Source organism: Convolutriloba macropyga, chromosome 9 (assembly GCF_964194025.1).
Source record: "Convolutriloba macropyga chromosome 9, txConMacr16.3, whole genome shotgun sequence".
NCBI lineage: Eukaryota > Metazoa > Xenacoelomorpha > Acoela > Convolutidae > Convolutriloba > Convolutriloba macropyga.
The window spans coordinates 22,486,620-22,503,352 of record NC_134476.1 but is presented as its reverse complement, the minus strand read 5'-3'; the positions used below and the strand labels follow the sequence as shown (position 1 = coordinate 22,503,352).

At 37.5% G+C, this 16,733-nt stretch overlaps 1 protein-coding gene across 2 annotated transcripts in view; it reads left to right on the top strand.

Moving 5' to 3' along the window:
• LOC142345668 (uncharacterized) overlaps positions 1-16,733 on the top strand; it is a 68,954-nt gene that overhangs the window by 39,435 nt on the left and 12,786 nt on the right. For both annotated transcript variants that reach the window (XM_075397881.1, XM_075397880.1), the window contains exons 5-6: positions 15,026-15,214; positions 15,458-15,748. In XM_075397881.1, the coding sequence (XP_075253996.1) occupies positions 15,026-15,214; positions 15,458-15,748 (480 nt within the window). The remainder of the gene's footprint in view (positions 1-15,025; positions 15,215-15,457; positions 15,749-16,733) is intronic.

Below are 16,733 nucleotides of genomic sequence, written 5' to 3'. Positions count from 1 at the left end.
ACGAGAAATGTTTTCTCTACTGCTATACAGCTCAATTTCATAAGACATTTGGGCCACAATTGATACCGCCTAATGCTCCATGGAGGCAAAAGACAAATCCAATCATGTACAGTTCGGAAAATCCAAGAGCAAAACAACCGGTTGGTGAATTCATGATGCCTATGGCTTTTCACCAAATGGAAAAATTTGAAGAGCTGAACCAGGTACGCGTTAATGTTTTCCGACACTCGAATAAGAAACTGATACCTTTCCGCATATCAAATAATCGAAACTATAGTTTCAACCTGGATCTGCTCTTGCTAAGTGATGGTTCGATGCATCACTATGTCCTGATCACAAATATCAGGGGGCTTATCCATAAGTATCTTGGAAAACACCAGCGCGTTGACAATCATTTGTGTCGTAACTGTTTCCATATCAGCACTTCATTGGATAGACATGGGAGACACGAAGAAATTTGTCATCAAAACACGCAAGCAATAATAAAAATGCCCAAAGTGGAACAGCAAAACTTTGAATTCAAAAATGTTCAAGCCCGATGGTTCGCGCCGATAGTTGGATTTTTCGATCTGGAGTCAATAATTGAACCAATTGCCCACATTTACAACACACAACAAAACTCAGTTACTAGGGCATTGGAGGAACATAAGCCATGCAGCTATGCTCTGCTGTTCGTTGCTTTGAATGAGACAAAGCCATTTTACTTCGACCTCAAATGTGGTCCGAATGTCATGGCTGAATTTGTTAAGTCACTGGAGCAGATTGCTAGGGATATATACGATGTGAAACAACAACACAAAAATTTTTCCGGCGAACCAACAATCACTAAAGATGAGGCTACCATGTGCTGGATTTGTGAAACCGAATTAAATACATCTTCAAAAGATCCCACTTTTCTAGACCACTGTCACTTCACAGGAAAATTTCTGGGATGGGCACATGCGCAGTGCAACTTGAAACGCAAAACTTTAAACTTCACACCACTATTCGCTCACAACTTGGCAAACTATGACCTTCATCACGTAGTATTGGCACTGCAAAACCTGAATGAGAAAAATACAATTTCGGTGGTGCCAAGCACAAGTGAGAAATTCATCTCATTGCAAATTGGAGTGCATATGAAAACAACACAAAACAAGAAAGGTGTTTGGACCAGTCAGTATGAGTATATCAGACTATTGGACTCATTCAAATTCATGAATGCGTCGCTCGACAAGTTGGTGCAGAACCTGCCAGCTGATCAGTTCACCTTATCGGAACAACATTTCTTATCTTGGCCAACGAAGTCGGTGAATTTGTTAAAACAAAAAGGCTCATTCCCTTATTGCTTCGTCGATAGCTTTGAAAAATTACAAGAGGCTCAGCTTCCCCCTCTGAATAAATGGACAAACAGTTTGCTGCAGTACGAGGTAACAGTGAGTGAAGATGAATACAAGCGAGCCATCGCAGTGTTCAATTTATTCGAGTGCCGGAACATTGGTGACTACTACAATTTGTATTTGACAACAGATGTGTTTCTCCTCGCTGCAGTAGTACTGTGTTTTCGAAAAGTTTGTTATGACACATATGGACTCGACTGCTGTCAGTACTACACCGCTTCCAACTTGTCAGGGGATGCAATGCTCAAAATATGCAATCCCAAACTACATCTTCTAACAGAGAGAGAACACCTTGATATGGTTGAAAGTCTCATAAGAGGAGGCGTGAGCTCGATTTACAGCAAGCGGCTTTGTCGCGCAAACAACAAGTTTCTTTCGGACTACAAACCAAAGAACATTTCTTCGTTTATAATAATGATCGACGCCAATAATCTGTACGGAGGAATCATGGAAAAATTCTCCCTACCCCTTCACGAATTCGAAATGTTTGACAAAAGTGAATGGACCAATGAGCAGGCCCAGGAAATTTTGCGCCGAATATTGAATACGCCTGATGACGATGAAGTGGGATACATAGTTGAGGTCGATTTAAGTTACCCCGACAGCCTGCATGATCTACATTCTGATTTTCCTTTGGCACCCACAAAAGAAGCGATTGATGAATGCTGGCTCAGCGAGTACCAAAGCAGCTTGTTGGCCGATATGCAAATTAAAAAGCCCCCGCAGGTGAAAAAGCTCATTCAGACGCTGTTTGATAAACAAAATTACACACTGCACTACCAAACTCTCAAACTCTATGTCGAACTAGGATTGGTAGTGACCAAGCTCCATAGAGTGCTTTCATTCAAACAGCAAAAGTGGCTCGCCCCATACGTGAAACTGAATACGGAAAAGCGAAAGCAAGCAAAGAATAAATTTGAGGAAGATTTTTTTAAATTGATGGTTAATTCGTCCTTTGGAAAAACTTGTGAAGGAAAGCGAAACCGAATGAAAGTCAAATTAACCCGCACTGAAGAGGAAACGCTATAGTGGACAGACAAGCCCGAGTACCAATCGTCAAAAATTATTAGTGAAGATCTTGTCAATGTATGCCTTCAGCAATCGGAAATACTTTGGGACAAGCCAACCATAGTGGGTGCCTGTATATTGGACTTGGCAAAGAAGTTCATGTTCGAGTTTCACTACAAAGTCATGAAGAAAAACTTTGACTGCAATTTGCTTTATTCAGACACAGATTCTTTCGTATATGAGGTGCGTTCACGAGACTTCTTTGCAGAACTACAGCGGAAAAAGTCGGTCGCTGAGCAGTTCGATTTCTCAAACTTTCCACCAGAACACCCCTTGTACAGCAGGGACAATGCCCGAGTCACGTTAAAGTTCAAAGACGAAATGGGAAGCAAGCCGATTGCCGAGTTTTGTGGTCTGAAGCCGAAGCTGTACTCAATCAAGCTCGCTGAAGGCAAGTATAAGTCCTTTTTCAGTACCACTGTATTGCCATCCAAACGCAATCATTCAATAAAAACAAGCACGCATTAGGCATTCAGATAGTTCAAGTTTTTTCTGCAGGCAGGAAAGCTCGGATGAATTGCAAATGATCAAGTTTTTTTTTCAGGTCCTGCTAAGCAGTCAGCAAAAGGAGTGACAAAAGATGCCCGCCGCAGTATGACCCACGAGCTGTACAAACGAACTCTTTTGGGCGGCGAGGTGGTGCGTTTGCTGAACACTCGAATAGCTTCAAGCAACCACAGGCTCCACACAATTGCTGTAAACAAGAAGTCTTTGTCAGGCTACGATGACAAGCGGTTTATTATGAGTGACCAAGTTTCCATGCTGCCCTATGGTCATCGTTCGATACGAGAGGATATGTTCTTCAAGTCAATAATGAATGAGCCCGATTGGGGAGCGGATGACTCGGGCGAAAGCGAGCAGGAAATCGGGCAGCATGCGCAGGAAAGCGGGCAGCAGGAGCAGGAAAGCAGGCAGCAGGCTTCGGTAGCTGGGCAGCAGGCGCTGGAAAGCGAGCAGCAGCCGCAGGAAAGCCAGCAGCAGGTGCTGGAAAGCAGGCAGCACCAGCAACAACAGTACAAAACAAGCAGCAAACACAACATACAACAAACATTCCACATTCAAGCAGTATGCTCAACACAAGTTTAAACTCAATTCCCGACCCAGGTTTTCACCAACGCGAATACAGCGAGGATGAATTAAACGAAAACGTAGTAGATTTTGACAATTTGTCAGAGTTTTCGGACAGTGGATCCTCTACAGACCCAGCTTGTGATGGTTTTATACTAAGTCAAGCGGTAGAATCAGACACAGAGAGTCAACAAGTGGAGCAAATGGCTCTACCAGATCACAGGCAAAACAAAAATAAAAGACAAAACATGAGAAAAGCTAGAATTTCGAAGGCGAAAAAACGTCGAGCTGTGATAATGGACTCAAGTAGCGAAGATGAATAAACTAATACGTACCTCAGTGATGTAGTAGACTTTGTTGATTCTCTTCATCTTGGCTATGGAACAAAGAAAAAGGTAGTTCACTTCACCCCCGGTGAAGCTAAACAAAACCTTTTTCCCTCCTCGCTTATCTAGTAGCTTTAATTTTTTTTATATAAACTGTGGCACTCGTAAATTTTTGTGATGGTGGTGCTTGTGAATCAAGTTGGTTTCCGGGGTACTAAATCGGTCATCACAACCCCGAGTGCCTAGGTTGATCAAACGTGGTTCTTCCCCCTTCAGTCCCTGGTGTACTTTAGGCCTTGTGATGTCTAATTTATACTTTATATATATAATAGCTCAGTGGAGTTATGGTAATTGACGCTGTTGCTAAACGTTCTAAAAGCAAGTGTTGAGCACAAAACACACTGACACACATTTTAAAAGCTTGCAATATATTCAAGTATCCCAGCCAGATTCTTCTAAAAGCCAAAGTTGCTACCCTTTATCCGGTTCATATAAATAAAGGAATGATTTAAACAGAAAAAAACCGGATAGAGCATATAGTTCCCACCCTTAACCCATGCAATAACAAGTTTTTCTTACTCAATGGTTGCGTAGAGTGATATGAAGTTGTCCGTTTGCACCCTCTTGAATAACTTGATCTTGAATATCAAAGATCCTCGGATTCCTGCACTTTCCACAGTGGCAAATATGGAGGTCAATGAACCCACGGTTGAGACACAATTTAATAGCTTAAACAAAAGAAAATTAAAACAGGTTTTCCTGCTTCATAGACTTTTTCAATCTATAACCAGAGTCATTTCAAAGTTAAGAGACCAACTCTGTTGAAACGTTTGTCAGTGCTGTCATTTGACAAAATTTCATTAAACAAATAGCAAATTCAGGAAACTCACGTCTTAGTGGAGTCTTCACATTTGGCGGAACCATCTTGAATGTGGTAGCAGATATCTATTAATGACAGGTGTCTGATCCTGACTGAAAAAACAGGTTCGTTCATTTAGTTGAACAAGGGTTTTTTTGTTAATTGACCCCCACTCCCGCAAACAGATATAAGAAATTTAAGGTCATTGAAGCCCAATAGAACAAACCAAATGTATTCAACCTTAAAAAATGTCAGAATTGTCCTATGATTAACATCTATTAGTCGATTAAAATTACACGATGTCCAAGGATTAAAAAGAGTTTGAAAAAATGATTATACCTCTTTCTAGTATTTTTTCCAGTTTATACTATCAGTTCTCACCTTTATATATTCCATGGCAAACGTTTTCTTCCGTTGAAAATTGTAAGAGGGGGCTTGCGCTGCTCGAAAACTCGCGAATTTCTCAATTTGTTTCAGAAATTTTATCTAGAACTACACTACCATTTGTTTGAAATCTGTTGAAATCCCCTAACTCAAGAACTGTTTGGTGAAATTTCCCTCTACCCTCTTATTTACAGGACATTGTGAATTTACTTTCCTCTTCCCCCACCTCCACCTCCTCCCCCACCTCCACCTCCACCTCCTCCCCCACCTCCACCTCCTCCCCCACCTCCACCTCCTCCCCCACCTCCACCTCCACCTCCTCCCCCACCTCCACCTCCCCCCACTACTTAATGAAAATTATTCTGTTTGGAAAAAGAAAAGTATTGAGAAATTCGCTTCCGATTATTGACTGGTTTCCTGGAGATTGAAGATAAAGTGAGTGAGTCGATCAAAAGATAAACTGTTTCTTTCTCTGAATATTTAAGGTCTGGCTTTATACTAACAAATTGACCAACTGATCCAGAGCTGCTTAAAGGAAAATGATAAAGTTTAATTCTGGAGCACGATGTATCAGACAATTTTGATCTAGACAATGTTTTTTTAACCCCCCTCTTATGTGTTTTTTTAAGCCAAAAATGTTTTCAAGCTCGTTTCCCTGAGTCCCCCAAACCCTTTATTAGGTTCTCATAATCTTCAATTTTTGATCTGTCGGCGAATTTTTCTAAGATCTTGCCGCAAAAACCTAGTGGGGGACCAAAAAACCGAAAATTTGGAACATTTTTGGCTAAAAATCTGTTTAGGTTTTGTTAAAATTGGATAAATGCACGCTTAAAATTTGCGAAAGTTAGCAGCGGCGAACAATAGTGCGTAGAAATGGCGAGATAAGCGTTATAAAAGTGGGACATATTAACGCGCCTTTGTCTAGCTCTGCTTAGTTTTTGGCGGGAAAGTTGCAAAAGTTGCAAAGAATTAGAACTGGTTTCAATTAGCCTAAGAAAATTTTAGACGAATGAAATAATAATATAGCACCGTAAAATCTTAAAAAAACTGACTAGAACTTAAAAATAAGGGGGGACATTTTATTCCAATTTCAAAAAAATTAGACGTCCCCCCCGGTGTTGTTGGGCCGAGAAAATCAGGCTTCCAAAAGTGTCCGTCCCCCCCCCCCGGTGAGGTTCTAGTCATTTTTTTATACTACTGGGGAGTTATAAAAACAGTGCGGAGAAACAGATTAGATCCGAGTTTTAATTTCTCCCGAACGAAGTTTGATGCAATCATTGTAAGCGTGCGTGTGTTTGTTTATGCATCTTTTTCGCTCGACCATTTTCTTCCAGAACATTTCCAGACTTTTTCACGCTTTGCTTCTTGATTTTTTTCTTGACCTAAATTTAAATTGCTCTCATTGAGAAATTAAGACAGCGTTGAAAAAAAGCGATTTTAAACTAGGAGAAAATAAAGGTCTGACAGTCGAGTGCGTGAGTCAAGAACGCAGAAGGGTGAGTGTTCGATTCCCTCACTAGTCGGATTTTTTGCACCCCTAAAAGTTATTCAGACCTTTTTTTTGAGGAGTTATTGTTTAATGTCCTTGTTGTCTCATTTTGAAAGGAATTCACTGAGATACAGAGGTGCCAAATTACTTAATCTTTTTATCGAAAACAATGTGTTACCACCAATCTTTAATGAGCTTTCTAGATGTTCGTTTGTCAGTCTGGTGCACAAGATCAGAGACAACTCTATTTTATCGAATAATGAATTAACAAAAACAATCTTCTCGTAATTGCTACTTTGTATAGACCTTCTGCGATTTTTTTTCAGTTTATTAAAAAGACATCACAGAATGGTTCAATTTGCTGTCGCCGGGGGTCTTCTAAAGGGGTAAAAATTTATGCCAAAAACTGAAAATTCCTTCAACTAAACTGAGAATTTCATCTAATATCTTTCAATAGATTTTTTTTCTTTTGAATAGACATATCCAATTGTAAAAAAAAATTAAGGGCAATGCTCAGTGATCCAGTCGGATCCGTAAATTGTCTTCTCTGAGTGTACAGTGGTTTTATTTGTAATGCAAAGGTAACTTGACGTTTTCTGATTTTAAACAATAAAAGTAGGAGTTTTTGTTGTGTAATATTTTGATGTTTGTTTTTACTCAGAGGAATTAACTCTCTCTCTCTATCTCTCTCTCTCTCTCTCTCTCTCTCTCTCTCTCTCTCTTTCTCTCTCTCTCATTTTAAACTGTCGAACGTCTACTAATTAAATATTCTCAAACGAAAATTGTAGTAACTATTAGTCCTGTTTTTCTTTACAGATAGTTTTTGTCTTTTAACCAACTGCCTTTTCGAACTCAAAAATGGGGTAATTAGTTAAAGCCTGGAGGGCAAGATTTCTTAGAGCCCTTTAGCTCACTAGTTTCTGAAAACTGTATTTATAGAAATCGTTGAATAAATATAAATGCATGCTGTGAAGGCGAGGCTCTTCGAGTTCATCTAAGATTTCATCTTTTTTCATCGGTATTTTAAGACTGCATGTCGGCAAGCAATCGCAGCTATTTTCTGGCTGTCTGATTGCTATGAAAGTCAGCTGTTGATTGATTTTTTCCGAAATCCTCTTCGCTGAGTTTTTTTTGCGTTTTAGTGTTTTGCTATCTTTATATGAGCGATGGATCTATGCTGAAGCGAATCGGACGAACTGCAGTGTTTTATTATATGTAAATAGACGAACTGTTGGAAACATTGGAAGTGCTAGATTTGCTAGCCCATAAAACAATAGAAATCTATTTTGGTTGCCCCGCACATCTATTCAGTACAGCTACTTTTAATAGCCGTAGCAATTATTGACTTCTATTATTGGTTTGCTGATTTCTAATATTGGTCTCATTGGGGGAATTTACGACTGGAAGAAGAGTTATGGTAATCTTCTGTTCTTTCATCTGTTAAGCGTCCTTGAAACCGGATGAAGTAGTCAATTCCACACTTGAAAACAGGTCTTTAGGTCAATCGGCTGAACAAAAGTCAAACAAAAAGAGAAAACAGAGCTGTTTTCGTTACTGCGTAATTCTGAGAGAGTGCGAGACAAGTAGGTGTGAAATATATACTGACAAATAGTTGTTTGGAGATGGTTTAAATCGTTTTGGGAACTTTTTATACTTTTTGTGCAATTTTGAGCTATTTTTGTCATTATGCTCATTTAGACCATTTTTAGCTCTGATCTTTTTGCTTATACTGTGTACGGTAAATAATTGCCCTTGATCAAAGTATGAATCAATTATTGCAAACATAGGCGTCTTTTTTATGCATTATTTTTGCTTGATCTTTTTTGCGTTGTTCTACAACAGTCCTCACTCTCTTGGAATATTGATTTAAGCGTAATAGGAATTTCTCTCATTCAAATTTTAAGTCTGTTGCTAATATAAAGGAAATTTTAAATTTCATGGAAAACCGCTATACTTGAATGGTAAAAGTCGGACTGCCACAGACTGATGCGAACCCCTCCGCGTCAGTTTTCCCCGTTCACCCTCTAAGCTAAGTTGTCTCGCCTGCTACTCGAGAGCAATTCGTCTGACGTAAGTTGGTTTGTTTTAAGTTGCGGCTTACGTGCCTGTTGGCTTCGGGTATTAATAGCTGCGATAACGAGCTGTTATTTGCCTTCTCTTGGTTCTTTTATTGCATCGCAACAATTTTGTTACCAAAAATTGAGACCACTATCTACATATCGCTTTTATCTGTCTATGTATTTAAATCTGTTTATTTATTTATAACCTTTTACAATCTTTTTTGTTTTAATGTATTCGAATGTGCAATTTCTAGTGAATTTCATGCTTGATATCAATTTTCAATTTTATTAATTATTCTCAAACGAAGTTTGTAACTATTAGTCCTCCTTCTTTTTTGCAGTTAGTTTCTGTCGTTTAACCAACTGACTTTTTGTAATCAAAAACTGGGTAATTTGCTATGAATGCCAACTGTTGAAAATTTTTTTTCCAGATCCTCTTCGCTGAATTTTTTGCGTTTTTGTTTTGTGCAATCTTTATATGTGGGCGATGGATCTATGCTGCAGCGAATCGGATGAACTGCCGTGTTTTATTATATGTAAATAGACGAACTGTTGGTAACATTGGAAGTGCTAGATTTGCTAGCCCATAAAACAATAGGAATCTATATTGGTAGCCCCGCACATCTATTCAGTATAGCTATTTTTAATAGCCGTAGCGATAGCCAGGCTAATTTGGAAATTATTGGGGATGTTTACGACCGGAAGAAGAATTATGGTCATCTTCGGTTCTTTAATCTGTTAAGCGTCCTTGAAACCGGATGAAGTAGTCAATGCCACACTTGAAAACAGCTCTTTAGGTCAATCGGCTGAACAAAAGTCAAACAAAGAGAGAAAACAGAGCTGTTTTCGTTACTGCGTAATTCTGAGAGAGTGCGAGACAAGTAGGTGTGAAATATATACTGACAAATAATTGTTTGGAGATGGTTTAAATCGTTTTGGGAACTTTTTATACTTTTTGTGCAATTTTGAGCTATTTTTGTCATTATGCTCATTTAGACCATTTTTAGCTCTGATCTTTTTGCTTATACTGTGTACGGTAAATAATTGCCCTTGATCAAAGTATGAATCAATTATTGCAAACATAGGCGTCTTTTTTATGCATTATTTTTGCTTGATCTTTTTTGCGTTGTTCTACAACAGTCCTCACTCTCTTGGAATATTGATTTAAGTGTAATAGGAATTTCTCTCATTCAAATTTTAAGTCTGTTGCTAATATAAAGGAAATTTTAAATTTCATGGAAAACCGCTATACTTGAATGGTAAAAGTCGGACTGCCACAGACTGATGCGAACCCCTCCGCGTCAGTTTTCCCCGTTCACCCTCTAAGCTAAGTTGTCTCGCCTGCTACTCGAGAGCAATTCGTCTGACGTAAGTTGGTTTGTTTTAAGTTGCGGCTTACGTGCCTGTTGGCTTCGGGTATTAATAGCTGCGATAACGAGCTGTTATTTGCCTTCTCTTGGTTCTTTTATTGCATCGCAACAATTTTGTTACCAAAAATTGAGACCACTATCTACATATCGCTTTTATCTGTCTATGTATTTAAATCTGTTTATTTATTTATAACCTTTTACAATCTTTTTTGTTTTAATGTATTCGAATGTGCAATTTCTAGTGAATTTCATGCTTGATATCAATTTTCAATTTTATTAATTATTCTCAAACGAAGTTTGTAACTATTGGTCCTCCTTCTTTTTTGCAGTTAGTTTCTGTCGTTTAACCAACTGACTTTTTGTAATCAAAAACTGGGTAATTTGCTATGAATGCCAACTGTTGAAAATTTTTTTTCCAGATCGTCTTCGCTGAATTTTTTGCGTTTTTTTGTGCAATCTTTATATGTGGGCGATGGATCTATGCTGCAGCGAATCGGATGAACTGCCATGTTTTATTATATGTAAATAGACGAACTGTTGGTAACATTGGAAGTGCTAGATTTGCTAGCCCATAAAACAATAGGAATCTATATTGGTAGCCCCGCACATCTATTCAGTATAGCTATTTTTAATAGCCGTAGCGATAGCCAGGCTAATTTGGATCTTATTGGGGATGTTTACGACCGGAAGAAGAATTATGGTCATCTTCGGTTCTTTAATCTGTTAAGCGTCCTTGAAACCGGATGAAGTAGTCAATGCCACACTTGAAAACATGTCTTTAGGTCAATCGGCTGAACAAAAGTCAAACAAAGAGAGAAAACAGAGCTGTTTTCGTTACTGCGTAATTCTGAGAGAGTGCGAGACAAGTAGGTGTGAAATATATACTGACAAATAATTGTTTGGAGATGGTTTAAATCGTTTTGGGAACTTTTTATACTTTTTGTGCAATTTTGAGCTATTTTTGTCATTATGCTCATTTAGACCATTTTTAGCTCTGATCTTTTTGCTTATACTGTGTACGGTAAATAATTGCCCTTGATCAAAGTATGAATCAATTATTGCAAACATAGGCGTCTTTTTTATGCATTATTTTTGCTTGATCTTTTTTGCGTTGTTCTACAACAGTCCTCACTCTCTTGGAATATTGATTTAAGCGTAATAGGAATTTCTCTCATTCAAATTTTAAGTCTGTTGCTAATATAAAGGAAATTTTAAATTTCATGGAAAACCGCTATACTTGAATGGTAAAAGTCGGACTGCCACAGACTGATGCGAACCCCTCCGCGTCAGTTTTCCCCGTTCACCCTCTAAGCTAAGTTGTCTCGCCTGCTACTCGAGAGCAATTCGTCTGACGTAAGTTGGTTTGTTTTAAGTTGCGGCTTACGTGCCTGTTGGCTTCGGGTATTAATAGCTGCGATAACGAGCTGTTATTTGCCTTCTCTTGGTTCTTTTATTGCATCGCAACAATTTTGTTACCAAAAATTGAGACCACTATCTACATATCGCTTTTATCTGTCTATGTATTTAAATCTGTTTATTTATTTATAACCTTTTACAATCTTTTTTGTTTTAATGTATTCGAATGTGCAATTTCTAGTGAATTTCATGCTTGATATCAATTTTCAATTTTATTAATTATTCTCAAACGAAGTTTGTAACTATTAGTCCTCCTTCTTTTTTGCAGTTAGTTTCTGTCGTTTAACCAACTGACTTTTTGTAATCAAAAACTGGGTAATTTGCTATGAATGCCAACTGTTGAAAATTTTTTTTCCAGATCCTCTTCGCTGAATTTTTTGCGTTTTTGTTTTGTGCAATCTTTATATGTGGGCGATGGATCTATGCTGCAGCGAATCGGATGAACTGCCGTGTTTTATTATATGTAAATAGACGAACTGTTGGTAACATTGGAAGTGCTAGATTTGCTAGCCCATAAAACAATAGGAATCTATATTGGTAGCCCCGCACATCTATTCAGTATAGCTATTTTTAATAGCCGTAGCGATAGCCAGGCTAATTTGGAAATTATTGGGGATGTTTACGACCGGAAGAAGAATTATGGTCATCTTCGGTTCTTTAATCTGTTAAGCGTCCTTGAAACCGGATGAAGTAGTCAATGCCACACTTGAAAACAGCTCTTTAGGTCAATCGGCTGAACAAAAGTCAAACAAAGAGAGAAAATAGAGCTGTTTTTGTTAGTGCATAATTGTGACAGAGAGCGAGACAAGTAATTGTTTGGAGATTTTTTGAATCGTTTTAGGAATTTTTCATACTTTTTGTGCAATTTTAAGCTTTTTCTGTCATTTTGCTCATATAGACATTTTTTAGCTCTGTTCTTTTCGCTTTTACAGTGTAAGGTAAATAATTGCTCTTGCTCAAAGTTTGAATCATTCCTTGCAAACTTAAGCGTCTTTTTTGCATAATTTCTGCGCACGTCTAGAACTTTCTTCACTCTCTTGGATTATTGACTTCAGCGTGATAGGATTTTCTCGCAATCAAGTTTTAAGTCTGTTGCTAATATAAAGGCGATTTTAAATGTGATAGAAAACCGCTATTGTTGATTGGTAAAAGTCAGACTCCCATGTGGGACTGATGCGAACCCCCCCCCCCCCCCCGGTTCAGTTTTCCCCGTTCACTCTCTAAGATAAGTTGTCTCACCTGTCATTCGTCTCACCTGTCATTCGTCTGACGTTTGTTTTTTAATCGCCGTTAAAGTGACTCTTGGCTTCAGGTATTAATAACTGCGATAACGAGCTGTTATTAGCCTTCCCTTGGTTTTTTTTGCATCGTAACAATTTTGTTACCAAAAATTGAGACCACTATCTCCCCTAATCTGCTTTTTATCTACCTATTTATACAAATCTGTTTATTTATTTATAACCTGTTATAATCTGTTTTTTATTAGTGTATGCAAATCTGTTTATTTATTCGTGCATTGTTTAGTGGATTCTGTGCTTGATATCAATTTTCAATTTTATTACAGCGAGTTTTTAGTTAAATCGATTGATCAGGAAGTTTTCGTTTACACGTAACCTACATCACTGAAAAACAACTTCCCTCGCTTTCAAAAATTCATTGTTTTACTTAAGTTTACAGCGATGAGTTAAACTGAGTATATGTCACAATAATTCGAGATTTTTGGGAGAGCTGCTATTAGAAGCAGCAATAAGTTACATATATTATTAATAATAACATTGCAGCTATTATTTTAAAAAAAGTGAAGGAATTTTTTGCGGTCCGTTCAATTTGTTTTCTACGTTTGAATGTGCGCTTCTATTTGAGGGATTACTTTAATTTTTCTTTTTTTTCCAAATCAGCAAATCAGTTAGTTTTTTGTGACGAATACTTCATTAATTGACGGAGTTTTTCTATTTTCCCTGAGTATTCAAGTACTTAAGAATTTTGTTGGCTATGTTTTACTATTGTGATTTGAAGAGTAATATTGGTGGAGCGTGTTATCGGTAATTTGTTGAATTGCATTTGAATCAGAAAGTGAAATGTGTGAAAAAACTTTTAGGACGATTCCTGAAAAAAATCTTGAAGAGCAGAATATTTTCCTCTTGTTGTCGCTTTGTTGAGAGATCAAAAAAATAGATGTGAAAAATCTTTCTGAGCGAGCGAAAATTGGTGATCACTTGCTGCTTGTTTTACTACACTCCAAAACTTTTTAGTCAAAGGTGTTTCTTTTTTGACTATCTGAGGCAAATAGTACCCTTTAAGACTTAAATTTTCAGTCATTTTTACCATTTTGCCTTGTTTTAAGCTCGTTTTGCAGTGGGTGTGTTCAATTTTGTATAGCATTTGAGGAGTTTTGTGATTGAAATTAATTGTCCTAGCAGTTTTGGTTGTCTTTTAATTTGATTGATCTCATTGTTTTCATTTTAAGAAATTGGGTGAATTAGTCTAAGTTTTTTGGTCTTTCACATAAGGTTTTTTGCCTAATTCTTTTCATTTTATGCTTCTCGAATTTTTTCCTGTTCAATTCTTATGAACAGTTTTTCTATAGGTTTTGCTTCTATGAGATGACAATTGAATGCTAGACATGGTATTTTTATCAAAATAATTTGTACACCTTTTGGTTTTCGGATTTTTTTTGCGATTTCCTGTCAAATTGTAAAATTTTGTTGCAAACCGCCTCTATTACGAAGTCTGCCGAGAGTTTTATAGGAAAAAGCTTGAAGAATTTTTATCAGACGCTTTTTCAATTTTGTGGTTTTGTCGGTTATTTTTTTGGTTTTCCCCGTTTTCATTTGGTCTCGCATTGGTTTCGGGATGATTGTTGTATGGTTTACACATTCTAAGATACATGGTCTCAATAGTTATGTTAATTGTTTTAAGGTTGATGATTTTTACGACACTGATTTTTGGGAAAAAATGTTTACTTGTGCAAATTTTAGCGAAAAGAACAGTGCATGTCGTATGCTTTGTTGATTAACGATTTTTTTTGCTGGAAACGTGTCTTATTTTCATGTCCAGGTCAGTCCTTAGTTTATTCAATTCTTCGCATTGTAATTCAGGATTTGTCCTGCTATGTTTTAGTTGTTTTTGACCTTTAGATGATCACGTTTTTCGTTTTACATAGGTCATGGCTTTCAAGTTTGGCTCTTTCAAGTGAATGGATTGTAAGTTCTTTCTCTCATTGAATTAGGCAATGTAGTGAATACGGTCAAGGTCAAAAGAGCAAAATCAAAACGGGGTTAGATCGATAAAGCCCTGTCATTAAGTCATTAATGCCTTAGTTTTTCAAAGTTCATTAGAGCGATTGTTTGGCTGCATTATTATTGAGCTTAATAGCCTTTACTTTAGAAGCTGAATTAAGTATAGTTTTGGAATCTTATGGAAACTGAAAACCAAATTATAACACTTTTTGACAGTTTTGAAATAAATTTTGTCAACTTTTATCGCTTCTTTTTCTTTTTATGCTTCAATCCAGATTTGCGTCAACGACGGCTACTTTCCGGCAATTTGCCCGCTGGGTTTTATTTTTGATACAAACTTTGATACAAACACATGCCTGTCTTTCAGCCTGTTTATGTGACACGTATGCGGAAAGCAATGAGTGCAGCAAGGAGATTAGCTACGCCAGTTTGTTGTGGAGGAAAGAGCAAATTCATTTCTTACCTCTCATTGTACCCGGGTCACAGGGAAAGACAGTTTTTGACATGGCTCAATTTGTCAGTGAAAAAACTGACAAAAATGGAATTGATTGGATAGGTAAGAAAAGTTTGTTGTTGTTTTTGCTTCGCAGGGTTTCAAACCAAAGGTTTTTGTCAGAAACTTGTGCCAAAAACTTTACACGTTCCTATTTTAAGTCTCAGTGATGAACTCGTGACATTACTGTTCGTGAGATTCAATGTTGTGAACGGGATATTTCACATTTTTGATGGATTTGCTTTTCCAAATGTCAGTGTTAGTTTCAGTTATGGGTCTTCCGGAGTTTTCAGTGATATTTTTCAGATCTGGACAAAGTTCAAAAAGTGGATTTTGCATCAGAAGACTTTGAAGTGGCCTTTGACAAATTGTTGAAAGCCCTGGAGCTCTATCAGATTCCGAAGAAGCCCTCAGAGTATCAATATGATCCTCCTGAGGACAAATGCTCTATCGAGCACGAGGAGAGATTAAGTTTGTCTAGTTGTGGGTCAGCATATGCAGCTGGGGGCGATAGAGCTGTGAAAGTGAAACGATTCAATGTGGAACATGATAACATGTCGGTGATGTCAGGTGTCTCAGATGTCAACTCGGAGTTCAGTAAGTACTGGTATTGGGATGTTAGGAATCTATGAGATTTAGGTTGAGTTTCTTTGCATACATCCAATTAATCTACAGTCTTGTCAGCAGTCAGATTTGAAGCCAGAAGAGGAGTTGAATCTTAACTTGATTTCCGAATACTGATGATATGATTGATAATAACGATTATATTTGGTTGTCGATAGGAGACGAGGGGGCATGGTAGTGTGTTCGCTCATATTTTTCTGAACCCTCGCATTCACAAGTTTTCGCAGCCAAAAAATCTTTTTTATAGCTGCGAAGCTGTAAGCTGAGCGTAGCTATATTGCGGGGCTCTTGGTTTTTTTTACAATTCAAAGAATTTGAATTGTATTGGGGCGCTGTCTTTTTTTTTAAAGATCTGTTCACACATTTTCATGATTTTTGAAGTCAAATTGGAGTAGTGAATTTGGTCACGCCGAAACAGGAAATGGAGCGAAAAAGCGAGTGTTTTTGCGGCGTGAATTTTTTTTGCTCTAATTTTAAAGTAGAGTGCGAAAATGGTGTTTGAACAAAAATTCTGTTTCTCGGTAGTGGTTTTTTGTTCACATGCGGCAATTTCACTCTGATTTTTACTGTTTTTTTTTTCGATTTTTTGGATCGGATTTTTTTCTAAATGGTTTTCCCAATCCATTCACAGCTCATTCTATGCCTAGTTTTTGTTTGAATTAATTTTTCATTTCTCGCTAGTGGTTTTTTTGTTCACATGCGGCATTTTGACATTGATTTTTTGGTTTTTTTCTTATTTTTTGATCTGATTTCTTAAAAACGGTTTTGTCAATTCACTCATAGTCCATTCTAGGTCTAGTTTTTCTGTTTAGTCAATGAAAATTCTTTGAATTGTACGTCAGGACTTGTCCTGCTGAAAAAGTCAAATTTTCTGAATGACTTCTTCCTCTCACTAACGGCATTTGCGCGCGTGACGTCATTTCTCACTCGCTTTAGCAAACGTTTTTAGGTTATTTGC